The sequence below is a fragment of the Labeo rohita genome, chromosome 2, assembly GCF_022985175.1.
Source record: "Labeo rohita strain BAU-BD-2019 chromosome 2, IGBB_LRoh.1.0, whole genome shotgun sequence".
Classification (NCBI taxonomy): Eukaryota; Metazoa; Chordata; class Actinopteri; order Cypriniformes; family Cyprinidae; genus Labeo; species Labeo rohita.
In genome coordinates this window covers 6,746,000-6,761,106 of record NC_066870.1, presented here as the reverse complement: position 1 = coordinate 6,761,106, position 15,107 = coordinate 6,746,000, and the positions used below count along the sequence as shown (strand labels likewise).

At 35.1% G+C, this 15,107-nt stretch overlaps 1 protein-coding gene across 1 annotated transcript in view; it reads right to left on the bottom strand.

Annotated features, from left to right (window-relative positions):
- The window catches only part of xpr1b (xenotropic and polytropic retrovirus receptor 1b), a 28,821-nt gene extending 14,388 nt beyond the window's left edge, over nt 1-14,433 (bottom strand). The window contains exons 1-2 of the mRNA XM_051132292.1: nt 14,034-14,433; nt 6,075-6,126 (exon numbers count right to left, since the gene is read on the bottom strand). Coding sequence (XP_050988249.1) covers nt 6,075-6,126; nt 14,034-14,102 — 121 coding nt within the window. The 5' untranslated portion in view covers nt 14,103-14,433. The remainder of the gene's footprint in view (nt 1-6,074; nt 6,127-14,033) is intronic.
- Between the last annotated feature and the right edge of the window lie 674 nt (nt 14,434-15,107).

Below are 15,107 nucleotides of genomic sequence, written 5' to 3'. Positions count from 1 at the left end.
ATACTTTTTAATTTTTTTTTTATTTAACCATTAAAACAGTCTAGAAAAATTTAAACTGAAAAACAACAACAACAACAACAACAACAAAAAAACACTAAGTTGAGAATATTTAAAACGGAAAATAAAGTGTGGACAGCCCTTTAATATTTCTTCTGAAGAACATAAAAGAAGATATTCTGAAAAATGCTGGGGTGGAAACAACACTGGTAATATTGTGAAATATTATTACAAATTAAAATAAAAGTCCTCCATTTTCCTGTGATGGTAAAACTAAATTTTCAGCAGTCATTACTCTTCAGTGTCACATGTTCCTTCAGAACTCAATCTAATATGATGTGGTGGAAACATTTCTTATTATTAATGCTCAAAACAGTCATGCTATTTCATATTTAATTTTTTTTTTTAAACTGTGATACTTTTTTCAGGATTCTTTGATAAAAAGGACATTTTAAAGAACAGCATTTATTCAAATTAGAGGGTTTTTTTTCTTCTAACAATCAGTTTAAAATATCCTTGCTGAATATCCAAAAATAAAAAAAACCCCAAAAAGACAAAAACAAACAAACTGTAGTGTTATCTTCTTTTGCGGTTTGCACAAGAAAGAAGGCAGTACAGGTTTGGAACAACATGATGATGCGTAAATGATGACAAAACTTTCATTTTTAGTTGAAGTATCACTTTAGGGAGTTCCTGTATAATTATTCTGCGTCATGTCTTTCCAAGATCCTTAGTCTGAGAACCAAGAGTCATAACTAATTAAGTCAGCATGGACTTAAATCACAATAATCATAACAGTTCACAGGTCATGACTTCAGCCATTTACAGTTAGGGGGCATGTGAAGTTTCTGTTGACTGTAAATATTTTTGACACCATAGAGACGTAACTGCATGATATTCCACTGCCGGGGACAAAACACAGAGCGCAATGACAGCAAGTCTGGCTGATACTGTCCAGACAGACAGACAGACAGACAGACAATGAATCACAGGTCTCTCAGACTTGGGAAAATGACTCACAGCTTGAAATACCTGCATCATTTTATCCTAAGAATATTTTAGGAACACCTAAATTGGGAGCTGCAAATTGGCACAGAAATGCATTTTAATGTAACTCTTTAACAAAGTGGCCAGTGAGGAGAATATTGTTAGTGTGTGGAATCCACAGCGAAACAATTAGGAAAGAGAGGGAGGTTTACTTTACACACATTATTACTCATATTTCATCTGCCACAGCTCAAGTACTGTGGTCTGTGTGTGGTTGAAAAACACGTGTCATCTGACGAAACTAAAACAACATGACTCCCAGCTGTCATTCTCACAAAACAACCCATAATCTTACACTTCCACAACAAACACTGTTTGACTGACAGCAGTCTTTTAGGCTTTGTTCATATACTTCAATCTGCTTAGAATCATTAATGTGCAAGTTCTCTTAGGTTTGTAAGATTTATAAGGAACTGTTTCTTTGATCAAAGTACTACAGCACAGCTGTCCCAAACAGAGAGTTCAAAAATTCCTTATGGGTCAACAATCCCTCTGAGTAAGCAGTTGACTTGTCACATGACACTTATCAGTTACTATAAAACCCTCAAGTAAACATGTAAGAAACATTTTGGGTTACGATAGCAGTTTGAGGTTCAGTGAGGTCATTGATGTGCAAAAACACTTTGAAGAGAAAGGGTTAAGATGAATCAGGGTTCTTCTCACGATAAACTGTTTGATCTGATCTGATCCTGTGTTAATACTGGATTACTCCAGCTCTACAGCAGGGAGTACCTCTCTGCACTGGTTTAGGTAACCCTCCCCAGTGAGACCTTCAGCTGGGTCATTGTGTCTGGCCCGCTACGAAAGCACACAGCTCAGTTTCATATCAGCTCGGCAGGGATGAACATACACCGCTCTCTCTCTCAGCTGAAGTTCCTGGGAGAGAAAATAAACTACTTGAGAACTAGTGAACTGAAATCGGGGAATGCATGACCTTACAGAAGTACCCTCTGTGTTTGTTTAAACCTAAACCCAACACACAACAGTTCTGGACTTTGCTGCTTTCTGTACTTTTGACCAGTGATTGATCAGTGTAATCAGCCACCTGGTCATTTTTACATTACTGGCTGATAACGGTATCTGCTTTGCATCAGTCACTGAAATACCAATATCAGGGAGCCACGTCTTTTGTCATTCCAGGTCAGTGATTAAATTCACACAAAATTAGCTAAAAGTAGGACTGCAACTCCTAATCGATAAAATCAACAGCACAAATATAGAAAACAAATGTCATTATTGATTAGTTGGGTGTGTGCCCTGTGCATAGAGAACCTTCTGTAATTAAACAACTTTACAGTAGCGGAAAATGCATTTCTACAAAAAACAGCAGATGGTGAGCAACAGTGCAGGGGTTCAGAAATTTGTTCAAAATACACTGATGAAATATTTATTGCATCTGATATATTTTGGCTTAAAACTGACCATATTGTAATGCACATACTGATATTTTTTGAAACGTAACTAAGGCAATAAAACGTGTAGCACTGCATATATGATACGTATACACTGCTTTTCAAAAGTTTGGGGTCAGTAATACTTATATTCAGCAATGACGCCTTTAGGAAACTGGTCAAAGGTGACAGTGAAGACATTTGTAAGGTTACAAAAGATCAGTTTTAAAATAAATGTAATTGTTTTGAAAGTTTTATTTAAAAAAAAAAAAAAAAAATGGTTTCCACAAAAATATAAAGCAGCACAATTATTTCCAACAATGATAGAAATAAAAATGATGAAAATTCAGCTTATCATCACAGAAATAAATTAAATTTTAAAATACATTAAAATAGAAACTGTTAAAAACATTATCTAAAAAAAAAAAAAAAAAAAAAAAAAAAAAAAAAAAAAAAAAAACAAAACACTGAATTTCTGATCATATAAATGCAGCCTTAACGAGAATAAGAGACAAAAAAAAAAAATCCCCCAAACTTTTGAACAATATAGTAGGGTACATTCATTTATTTATTTAGCCTTTAAAAATTGATATTTTAGGAGAAAATTGAGCAGTATGCAGAATCACACGATTTCTCGGGGATAAAAAAAATATCTTCATTCAAAATAACAATAAAAAAAAAAAAAAAAAAAAAAAAAAAAAAATCAACAAACTTGTCATTTAATCATGACCAATTCTTATTTATTCTAAACCTTGTGGTATAAATTCCATTTATGACTGGATTCCACGATTCCGTCCACGTTTTCCATAGATAATATTGAGGTGTTTTGCAACTTCAGTGTGTCATTAGTGGATTGAGAATTATTGCAACTTCAGCAACGTCTGACGCTGCCTTAACTTTGAGAGACAACTGATGAGTGAGTGTACACTGAAGCCTCCAGTTAGCAAACGGTTTCGATGTGAGAAAGTGTTCCATGTTGATTGGTCGGACTCGTGACTCTCAACAAATCAGATTGGCAGGCAGCATCAGAGCCCAATAGCGCGTTTCAGAATCAGAAATTATTTTATCAGCGAATCAGCTTTGAAAATGAACGATACCGATAATCATAAAATGCCTAATATCGGCGCCGATAATCGGTCGACCCCTACTCCTGACTGTCTATTATATACGTCATTGTAATTTCCTGAAGAAACTGCGTTTTGCTTTTTATCCATAGCCACATGATACAGTTGAGATTTAATTAATAGTTAGTTGTAGTTCTAGGTAAAATGCACTTATATATTACACTGCTTTGAAAGAATTGCGTATTGGGATAAAATCTCCATTAAGAAATCTAGGGACTATGATCTCACTCTTAAGAGAGCAAAGCACTGCCAAGGAAAGACATCATAATCACTCACGCAACTTTGTACGCAAACGCTTAAAATTAGAGGCTTATGACTTCAAACACCTGCACCATCAGCCTTTTCCGACATCCGTCATCAAGAAAAATCAGCATCTTATTAAAGAAAAACCCTGCTCGTGCAAGTTCCCCTCGAAAATAATAGCTTTACTTAAACAATCCCATTAGCTACACTTATCACCACCCATAAAAACCACAAACTTTGACAGAAGATTACAGTTATTTCTAGATAATCACAACCACCATCATCCCACAGCTTAGAAAAACACTCAGTATGCAGGTTTACAGCTCTCTGGGAGCACTGTTTTAGGAAAAAACGTACACCTGGACATGCGTTTGTGTATGTTTGTGTGCGTTTGCGCACACTGTAACCTTTGGATGCAAATCAGTGCTTATCTGAGTGCTAGAACAGTCCTCCATATGTTTTTCATCAGCTGTGTCTTGAGCTGAGCCCCGGGAACTAATAGATAGCATGACATTACAACCGAGACAAAGGTTTTCTTTATCACCCGTGTTTAGACATTATAATCTGACAAAGCAATTCAATTACACACTGTGCTAAGGATAACCACATTTCACATGTTCACTGTGGTGAGGTAACCTTACAATGATTTTAGGTCAGGATCTGTCATTTCCCGTTACTGCCATTAAGACAGGATGGAACAAACCAAAAAAGACACAAAGACAAGTACTGTGGACTGTAAATGTGAAAAAGGCCAGATGGTAGTCGAGCATAACGGGACAGAATGTCCTATGACATAGTTTTACAGATATTCAGTAAAACTCTGACCTGAAAGTCAAATCCGCTACCAATAGAGAACACCAGGTGCTAATAAGCATCTGTAGCTACATTGTAAAATGTTACTGTATATTTACAGGTAACAGTAACAGTATTATACTGCATTTTCATAAAACAGTAATATGCTGTATCTTTTACATAATGTCTAAGTATACAGCAGTATCACACTATAGAGACATTGCATTGGGAGATTTATGTTTTTTTTAATACTTAGTTCAAGTATACATTTCTAGGTCTAGCAAGTATATTTTAACTGCTTTAAATTTGTTTTGTTTAGAACTATTCTTCAGGGTTTCATTTGATGATTAAAATATGTTTTATCAAATTTATGTGATTTTAAGCTTTTGCAAGCATTGGCTTGTTTTTCAACTGTCAGTTTGCCTGTGACGCAGGATAAATGGACGTCACAATTTGGGGCGGGGGCTTTTGCATAAAGGGGGATTGAGTCTTGATTGAGGATTTACATTACTGACATGTAAGCAAAAGACAGCAAATTATCACAGCATCGAAAAACATTTTGCGTCTGCTGATACTGCACATACTGAACCCAAAACAAAGCTTTCTTCTGAAAACATGTGGGTGAGGTCAAACACAGAAGTAGCAGAGACACTAACAGGTGTTTGTTTTTGTACAAACACCAGAGAACTGCAAGCAAAGCAACTTCACAATGTAACGGTTAATGGGTTATAAATTTCATACACATGGAAAAAAAACTGCTTGAAAGAACTTGAACTGATAACAAGTCAGGTGATTAGGCATGTATGAACTAACAATGTTGTTATTTAATATACTACACATTTATAAATATACTATGTACAATATACTATGTATAAATATGTATAAATAATATTAATCTAGATTACTGAATACTGTAAAAGTTTTTAAATTGTCAGATCATGATTGTTATGTTATTATTGAATCTTATAGTAAAGTGTTTCCCTCTATAACTGTGCTGATCAGTGATGCAAATGTAAACTCATGTGCATTGCTGTTATCTGATAAAACTATGACACCTTAAATTTGCAAAACCTGAGGTGCAAAACCACCTTTCCTGTTTTAATGATTACCACTGATTTTGACTTTTCAATGATGATGATAAACAACACCCTGCTGAAATGAGTGGTTCAAAGTCAGAGTTGGAAAAGTCCACTTTTTTTTTCCGTATGCAAATTGTATAATATCCAAGGTAAGCATTTCTAGTAATTGTGCAGTTAATTCTCATTTTGTATTTTCAGAAAGTTTTGGAATATTTGTTCTCTCCCCAAATTTGTCACTACAGAAACAGTAATATATAATTTAATTAAAAGGGTTATACTTTATAGAACAGTAAACTGGTATTTACATTGCTTTTTTATGTTTATGGGCTGATTTCCAGAGTCTAATCCTGTGGGGCACATAAGATGATATGTGTGCATGTATTGATATTTAATGCATTTACCTTCGATTGATGGGGCCTGATCCTGGGCTGAGTACAACATTTCTTTAAAAGCCTGTGGAGAAGAGAAGAACATGAAACACCATTTCCAGAGGTCAGACAACTGACTTTCATATTACACAGCAGCATGTGACTGGCACTGCGCCCGTTCTGACTGACAAGGGAAACCCTGCCAGGATGCAGACAGACTGAGACAGAAAGACATGAGCTCTTGAGTATAGGAGAGGAAGTACTAAAACTGAAAGAAAGATTGAGGAAATGGCTGTTTTTAACTTTGTCCAAATCTAGAACTGGACATCCCCCTCTGTAAGAAACACATCATGTCCTTGAATCTGAAATAACTAGGACAAAGCATTGGTTACAATAGGTACAAGCGTAGGAGATTTTGCAGCATTTCCATAGGGATGCACCAAACAATTGGTCAATATTAATTTTAAACCTGTGACTGGAGATCAAACTAAAATTCTGGCCTAATATATTTTAAATATTATAAATATTAAATGTATGTAAATTATAATGCGCAATCCCAAATATAATGCACAATCATGACAAAACCACAACTGTTGATTATTTCCCTTGATATTGTAACCACTATTATAATTGTTGGTTAACAGAGTTAAAATTTACCAACAGAAATTAGAAATATAACTTTAATTTTAAAAAAGTGCAAAATGTGTTGGGAAACATCACATCAAATTCTTTAAGTAGCCACAAAACCAACACAAGCTTTTTTAATTGGTTTATTGCTTTTTAATGCGTCAGTAAATCAAGTCAGTGACGTTGCTATTGTTATCACTGTTGTTGCAATTTCAGGAGTGACTCACGTTGTTATAAGGAACTATAATTTAGGGGATTCACAAATGCATTTAGATGTGGTTATCACTCAGAAAACTTTGCAGCGTGTATGTGGCTACTGGGCTCTCACCAGCAAGAAAAATATTACATACAGAACAAATGACATTCATAAAGTGACCAAAGTGAGCAAAGAATGAGCTCAGTGACGTCTGTTTTTCCCACGAAAACTCTTATTCTAATAAATGTTGCCTTCTACACTGCATGATGACAGTCTTATTTACACTGTATCTCTGGTTTTGTTATGCTGATCACTTATGTGGAAGTCACGGTCTTTGACAGTGATGATAAAACTTCTCATAACAGTTTTGTACAAATAGTCATATTATACAAAACTTATTTTTTGTACTATAAAGCTTTATAGCACAATTTTTTATTTTTTTTTACACATATACAGGGCTCTACAGTGCGACTGAAATGGTCACACTGTAGAGCCCTGTATATGTGTTTAAAAAAAAAAAAATGCGACTGAAAACTACTGCGTGCGACTATGAAAAAATATTTAGGAGCACCATCTTCATTCACAGCAGTGTTTCGTTTCTGAATGAATGTGCATTTTTAAACTAATCTAGTGAGTCAATGAATCAATTACCCATTCATAAAAACAGTCGCTTGCCTTATTCCTGAATGAACCAGCCATTCGAACGAATCAAATGACTGAATGATTCAGTAATTATGACAAAGACTTGCCGCCACCTAATGGCAGTTTTAGTTTCATTTTTAAAGGGGTCATCGGATGCCCATTTTCCACAAGTTGATATGATTCTTTAGGGTCTTAATGAAAAGTCTATAATATACTTTGGTTAAAAATTCTCAATGGTAGTGTAAAACAACACCATTTTTACCTTGCCAAAATCAGCTCTGTAAAAATCATCCCATTCTGGTCGAGGCTGCTTTAAATGCAAATGAGCTCTGCTCACCTCGCCCCTCTCTTCTCTCTGTGGATTGATGAGTCCGTTTACTTTAGCTGTAGGTGAAGCTGGATCATGAATGATTTGCGCGAACTTAGACGGATATATGTAGATCGGGAGGCACATTCCCTTCACAAACAAACGTAATCCACTGCATCTTCAGCAGCTCAGATGTCGGGAGTAAATGACGACCACTATGTTCATTATTACATCCAGGAACACAACACCTCAGTCGTTCAATTCCCTGCTCCGGCATCAAAACATGGAGGTTGGATTGTTACAACTGATCTGATGTCAATCAACTATTGTGGGAGCGGCCTCTGTGGGTGTGATGCAACAACGACAGGCATCTGAGAATGGCTCGATTTGAAAAAAGGGGATATTATTTTTACAGATTAATTAAAAACCACTGCATGGATTTTGACCATTACAGGGTAGATTTGTACATACACTGCCAACACACAAATGTTAATGTTCAAACAAAACATGGAAAAGTGAACTTAGCATCCGATGACCCATTTAAAGTATCTTTTCACTTATTTAAATCATTTAATATTTCTATATTCAAAGTTTTAGATTTAAAACATTTTATCTCAACATGAATTTATGAATTTGATTGGACTCATGCCATCTCTGAGCCCCATTAAACATATGAAAATATACCTACAAGCCATACTACATAATACATGTAGATTTTGTTAATACTGATTTGTTTGATCAGTAACTGATTCTTATTCTACTTGTTCTTATTCTGTTGTTTTACTTAGAAATTTAGAAAAACTTATATATATATATATATATATATACACACAGGGGTTGGACAATGAAACTGAAACACTGGCCAATATAGTGTTGGAGGTTTCATGGCTATATTTATGCAGCCTGGTGGCCAGTCTTTACTGATCGCACATTCAACCAATAAGAGCAGAGTGTGAAGGTTGACTTTGTGCACCCAATAGCTCAAACATTGTACCCTGAAGGTGGTGCCGTGTATTACGATGATAATGCACCAATACACACAGCAAGACTGGTGACAAGAGTGATTTGATGAACATGAAAGTAAAGTTAAACATCTCCCATGGCCTGCACAGTCACCAGATCTGAATATTATTGAGCCACTTTGGGGTGTTTTGGAGGAGCGAGTCAGGAAATGTTTTCATACACCAACATCACATAGTGACCTGGCCACTGTTCTGCGAAAGGAATGGCTCAAAATCCTTCTGGCTACTGTGCAGGACTTGTATTTGTCATTCCCAAGATGAAATAATGCTGTATTGGCTGCAAAAGGAGGCCAAACGGCATACTAATTGTGGTCTAAACCCAGGTGTTTCAGTTTCACTGTCCAACCCCTGTATATATATATATATATATATATATATATATACACACACATTTCTAACTTTATTAAAAGTGTCATCTTTTGTCAAATTAAAAAAAAAAAAAAAAAAAAAAAAAAAAAAATATATATATATATATATATATATATATATATATATATATATATATATATATATATATATATATATAAATATAAATAAATATTACAAAGGTAAAAACTAAATTCCCCTTTAATTCACTGTCAAATATCACCTCGTAATGAGAAGGCAAATTTTTGATCAGATTTGATCAGATTATTTATTAGAAGGTGCTCCTAAAAAGAAAAGTAAGCGTAGAGCCCTGAAATAGCTTATAAGAGTGGCATGGGGCTCAGCTCAGTCACTGGTGCCCGCTTTAGATTTCCTGATCGGTGCACCACTAGTAATTATGATAAGAGTCTAACCACAGCTTAGCACAAAGAGCATAACCACCAGAAAACGTATAAGGCTATTTTAAATCGCATGCTAACTTACTGCCTGTGACAACAATTTGCTTTATTCGGTAGCATGTTTTTGCATATTAGATTTTATTTAAAATGAAAAACTATGATATTGTGGAAAGAGGGGTATTTTACTATTTTAACTACTATTAAGCATTTTAATCTACTATTTTTACTTTACATGCAATCACACTAGGTGAAAGGTCATACATTCCAGTGGAGATGCACTGAGGGGTGAGAGAGGCAGTAACTTTGCCTGTGGAACTCAAATCAATAACAGCCCATCAATATTGTGCATGCCCTCTATTAGTTATCATGTCTCATTGTTACATCACAAGATACTGACAGGAGAATGAGACCAAGTAAAAAAAAATCTGCCTATCAAGCTCCTCTAATCTAACTCATCATATGACCTCCATATTAAACTGAGCCAATAAAATGAAAAATAATTAAATTAGACAAGCTAGGCTAAAACAACCAAAACTGTACTCATATACTCAAAATTATACTCATAATTTAATTACAAAATAAATGTAATTGTAATTAGTTATAGTTACTGAGAAAAAAAATGTTTAATTAAATTAGTTACTTTTGAAAATGTTAATGATTACAAAGGGGGTTACATCTGAATTATTATTTTTTTTTCCACATACACACACCCACATACAGATTTAACTGACTTTTTTTCCAAAACTGCATTGACTGCTCTAAAATGAGACACCAATGTTTTAGGAGTTTAGGACATAGAATAGGACACATGCTTATTCAATAAATGTTTTATTTCCTATTTGGGTTTATGCATATACTTTATTTTTTAAGATTAAATTGAAAATTAAATTATTATACGGCTCTGTGGAATGCCTGACTCTGATTGGTCAGTCATGACATTCCAAGCTATGTTACTCCCCGATAATCATCTGGGTAACTTAAGTCGGCGCTATACGCTTGATAGTTTTTTTTGGTGGAAGCTTTGCGTCTGGTTAGCTAATAAAAAATTAAAACTCAATTCAATATTATGTGTACAAGTTCTTAATTCTGTCATCTTGCCACTTGCTAGCAACTGATTCCCTAATGGAACCTTTGCGTTCAAATGTTTCAACTCAGATCAGTATTTCATGTCTAATTATTACTTTTGTGACAAGCAGCTGTGTAATAAGTGGGATAATGTACATCCAGCCAGTTGTTATCGCAAAATAAAGATGTATGTCCCTTACTTATTATAATCTTAATTCAAGTGATACAGGATTTTGAAAGTCTGACAGTAATCAGTGTTGAGTGCTACTGTAAAGTTAACTCTGCCTGGTTTAAATGTTTTAAAATGATTAACAGTTAAAAATATTACATATTTTTAAAAAAGTAATCAAAAGTAATGTTATATTAATAAAGTAATTGAAAAGTTACACTACTTATTACATTTTAAATAGAGTAACTTGTAATCTGAAACCTATTACATTTCCAAAGTAACCTTCCCAACACTGGTATCATTACAAAGAAAAAACATCTCATGTAACATAAATATTTTCATTTCTTTCACATGAAAAAAAAAAAAATCTAAAGACTAGCAATACATCTCTTTGTCCTCTTCCAGATGTTCAGTCTATTCAAAACATCAAAGAATTATATCATGCCCATACATTCATGATATACACATAAATATCTATTTTTATTTTTAAGTCAGTTAAGTGCATTATGTAGGTATTTAAAGTGCACTTTTTCTTTTTGGAATCTCCATTATGAATACTACTTGTACTACAAAATGGCACAGAATAGTGCACAAGTATGCAAATTGTGACACTTTTTCCTTCTTGATTAAAATTAACTCTGGCATGACTGCTTGGTTAGTGTGGTTCATTTGAATAAGTGTAAACGCTGCCATCCGAACCTTGGTGCACACCAAACGAGAACTCTGAGTCGGTTCAGTTGAAATATCAATGTGATGCAAACCAAAGCCACAAAAACAAACCAAAAACAGAATGTGATATCACATTTAAAAATCTAGGTCTTCAGCCCTGCTCCTAGAGTTTACCTATATCCCTACTCACACTCTTCAGCAACAGTTTTAGATGACTGGTTTGTTTACAAAATATAAGTCATAAAAGCTGTCCATTCAGGTTGCGACTGTAACCGTATGCCTTTTGTTTTCTATTTTTAGGATCAGTGTTAAAAATGACAGTGTGGATGCCAAGTGAATAAGGACTAAACGTATAATTTACTCTTTATGTGTCCAGACCAAAAGAACCTAACTACATGTGTAAACACATCCTAAGTCAAGAAGATATACCCAGAGCAGAGCAGAGCTGCAGCAAAGCAATTATAGAATGCTTTGACTCTTTGGTCAATTATTGTAAAAAACGATGACGTTCAACAAATGTCAAACTGACATGCACTAGTACAGTGCAGATTCTGCAGAAGCCTGTTGCAAAAACAGAATCCTGTAAGAAAACAAGAGCTCTGAGGGAACGTGGCCTTGACAGCTGCATCAGGGATGTTTACTTGTTCTACCAGCAGGCCTGCACAGTTCTACACTCAGGCCAGCATACACCACATTCCCATGACTAAAAAAAAGGTCTTAAACTCTGAGGCAGCCTTGCTTTTAGTCTTGACTTCAGCAGACTTTTTGAGACAGCGAAACATTTTTCTCTTCTCTTTCCGAGCGTCAGAAATCATGTGATAGCCCACTCAAAATGCAAAAATCAGCAGAAATTCTCATATCTCTAAATAAGCTGACATCAGCTTTGTCAAGACTATGTGCACAAAAGGAGGGTCACAGAACACAACAAATCAACACATTCACAGCAGGCAAAAACAAGTGTGCAACCACAGAAGGGAGGATAACATTTTTTTCCCGTGAAATCAAAACTGATCTCTCCTCAAGGCAGGTGAGAGAGCTTTTATGTGACGTAGAAAGCAAATCCTTTCCTGGATTAATTTTTCGCTATCATTTATATTTGATTTAGGCATCCAAACACAAACACAATCGGCTGTGTACTAGTCTCAAAAAGAGATGATGACTAATTAATTAGCAAATGTCCAAGAGGAAGGCAATAATCCCATTATGTGTAGGCCATTAAACCCTCAAGGAGCTGCAGTACACTAAAGCCCTGTCAACTCTAACCCAGTCCAGTATCAAAGACAAAGTAAACGGCCTCGTATGCGCTCAAGTGAAATAATAAAATTATGTAGTCTGTTAAGCACTGCTTTTTAAAGCTCTGTATCACCATCATATAAGTTTGTTTTGAACCGAATGACTCCTCCAGGTAATTACAGACCTGAAAAACAAGACTGCACAGCAATGTGAAAAAAAAAAAAGTCTAATTTATTAGACTGACACATCACACCGCCACTCCTAAATGATCTATGTGAGCAAAAAGTAAAGACGAAAAAATGAGTGAGCTTGATTTTGGTCATTATTGTAAGCTTGATGAACTTATTAACCCTGTAATTTCCCAGATATTAAGTTTTCCCTGTTTCTAATATGTGACCCTGGACCACAAAACCAGTCATAACGGTCAATTTTTCGAAATTGAGATCAATACATCATCTGAAAGCTGAATAAGCTTTCCATTACTGTATGGTATGTTATGATAGGGCAATATTTGGCCGAGATACAACTATTTTAATATATGAAATCTGAGGGTGCCAAAAAATCTAAATATTGAGAAAATCGCCTTTAAAAAGGCCAAATGAAGTTCTTAACAATGCATATTATTAATCAAAAATTACATTTTGATATATTTACAGTACGAGATTTACAAAATATCTTCATGGAACATGATCTTTACTTAATTTCCTAATGATTTTTGGCATAAAATAAAAATCAATAATTTTGACCCACACAATGTATTTTTGGCTATTGCTACAAATATACCCCAGCGACTTAAGACTGGTTTTGTGGTCTAGGGTCACATATAATAAATCCTAATATCAACAATACACATTTGTATTTGCTGATCTGAATCAATTTAACAGAGTCACATTCTCTAAACTGCATCCTGGAATTGAGTGGAAAACCACATTGTCCTTTGAGTTGCATATATATGTTGAATTTGCTTTTTTAGTCTTCTTATTTGTTTAGAATTATTATATAATAAATATATTTATAAAGCTAATCATGAGCAGCATAAACATCTGGACTGATTCACCTGCATCCCTGATGTTCGTAAACTCACATTAGCTTTAAAGCTACCAGCTGTTAGCTTTCAGTTACAAACTAACCCTGAACAGATATGACAGTCATTAAATCACATAAATACAGCTGTAAACCTGTCTTTCGTTCAAAAATTATATTATAATCACAACTGACTGGTTTTAGACAGGTTCCATGAGCTGAAGGGAAACAGTCTGAGGTAAAACAGCTCAAGGTTGCTTTTCTTCGGCTCTTACCTCATATTGAATGTATTGTTTCCTCCACTCCGGGGTGATGTGGGCAGACAGGTGCTCGGTAAATTTCATTTTTATCAATATTTCGGGTTTTTTTTTTGTCTGAGGAGAATCTCACGCTGCTGGAAAATTACCAGTGAATCATCGCGATCTGAAAAGTACCCTCAGATTAACGGCTGTTTTTCGCTGCTCCGCGACATACATATTCAGGGGAAATAATGCGATGTTTTCAAACAGCCGACCCCTGTGTTCCTCATTATCCCGTCAGGTGTTTTTTCAAGAGCTGCGGGACACGGGCAGCAGTGGTTCAGAGGGCTGAAGGAGCTCTAGACAGAGGTTTTCTCTGCCTGATATCTGAGGCTGAAGCTCCAGCCGCCGCCATCATTGTCGGAGAATGACGTCACGGCGCGTCACCACAGAGGATGTTTTCCAGTTCGCGGTGTATGACCGCTCATGCCTCTTAAAATAATTACTGTGAATTACAGAAATGTGAAATCAAGGGCAGGTTATTCTTAACCAAACAGGCGTAAACGTAAAACGTTTATCATCGCACAAAAGTGCATTTGAATTCGTGTCACCTGAACCAGCTTGTTTATCATTGACCGTCACGGCGTATCGAGGCTAAGTGACATGTTTCTCAATAAAGTCCAAGGCTCAATCTACAAAGCAGTACTGCTGCCTTATATTGCTGTGCTTTCCCACCTATTACTCAGTTATTTTGCATATATGTATTTAATTTTATTTGTGCATTCGTTCATTTTTACGTTTCTTAAATGTAAGTTAAATATTGGTAAAAGGGTCAAATGACACCAGACATGTAAACAGCTGACATTTCCCAGATTCCCTTCACTGAGCACAAAGAATTATCAACAGAAAGACTGCACAAATATTTCATAAGGTTATTCTTTTTTCCAAATAAAGAATAATTTTAATCCATATGTCAGCAAATATGTATATTTAATAAACAATAGCAACAACAGCAAAACAAACAGGAAGTGCATTACTGTACAGATGAAAGGAAAAGGGAGTATATTTAATTAAACATTTTAAACTAATATTCACATTTAATTTTCAGAA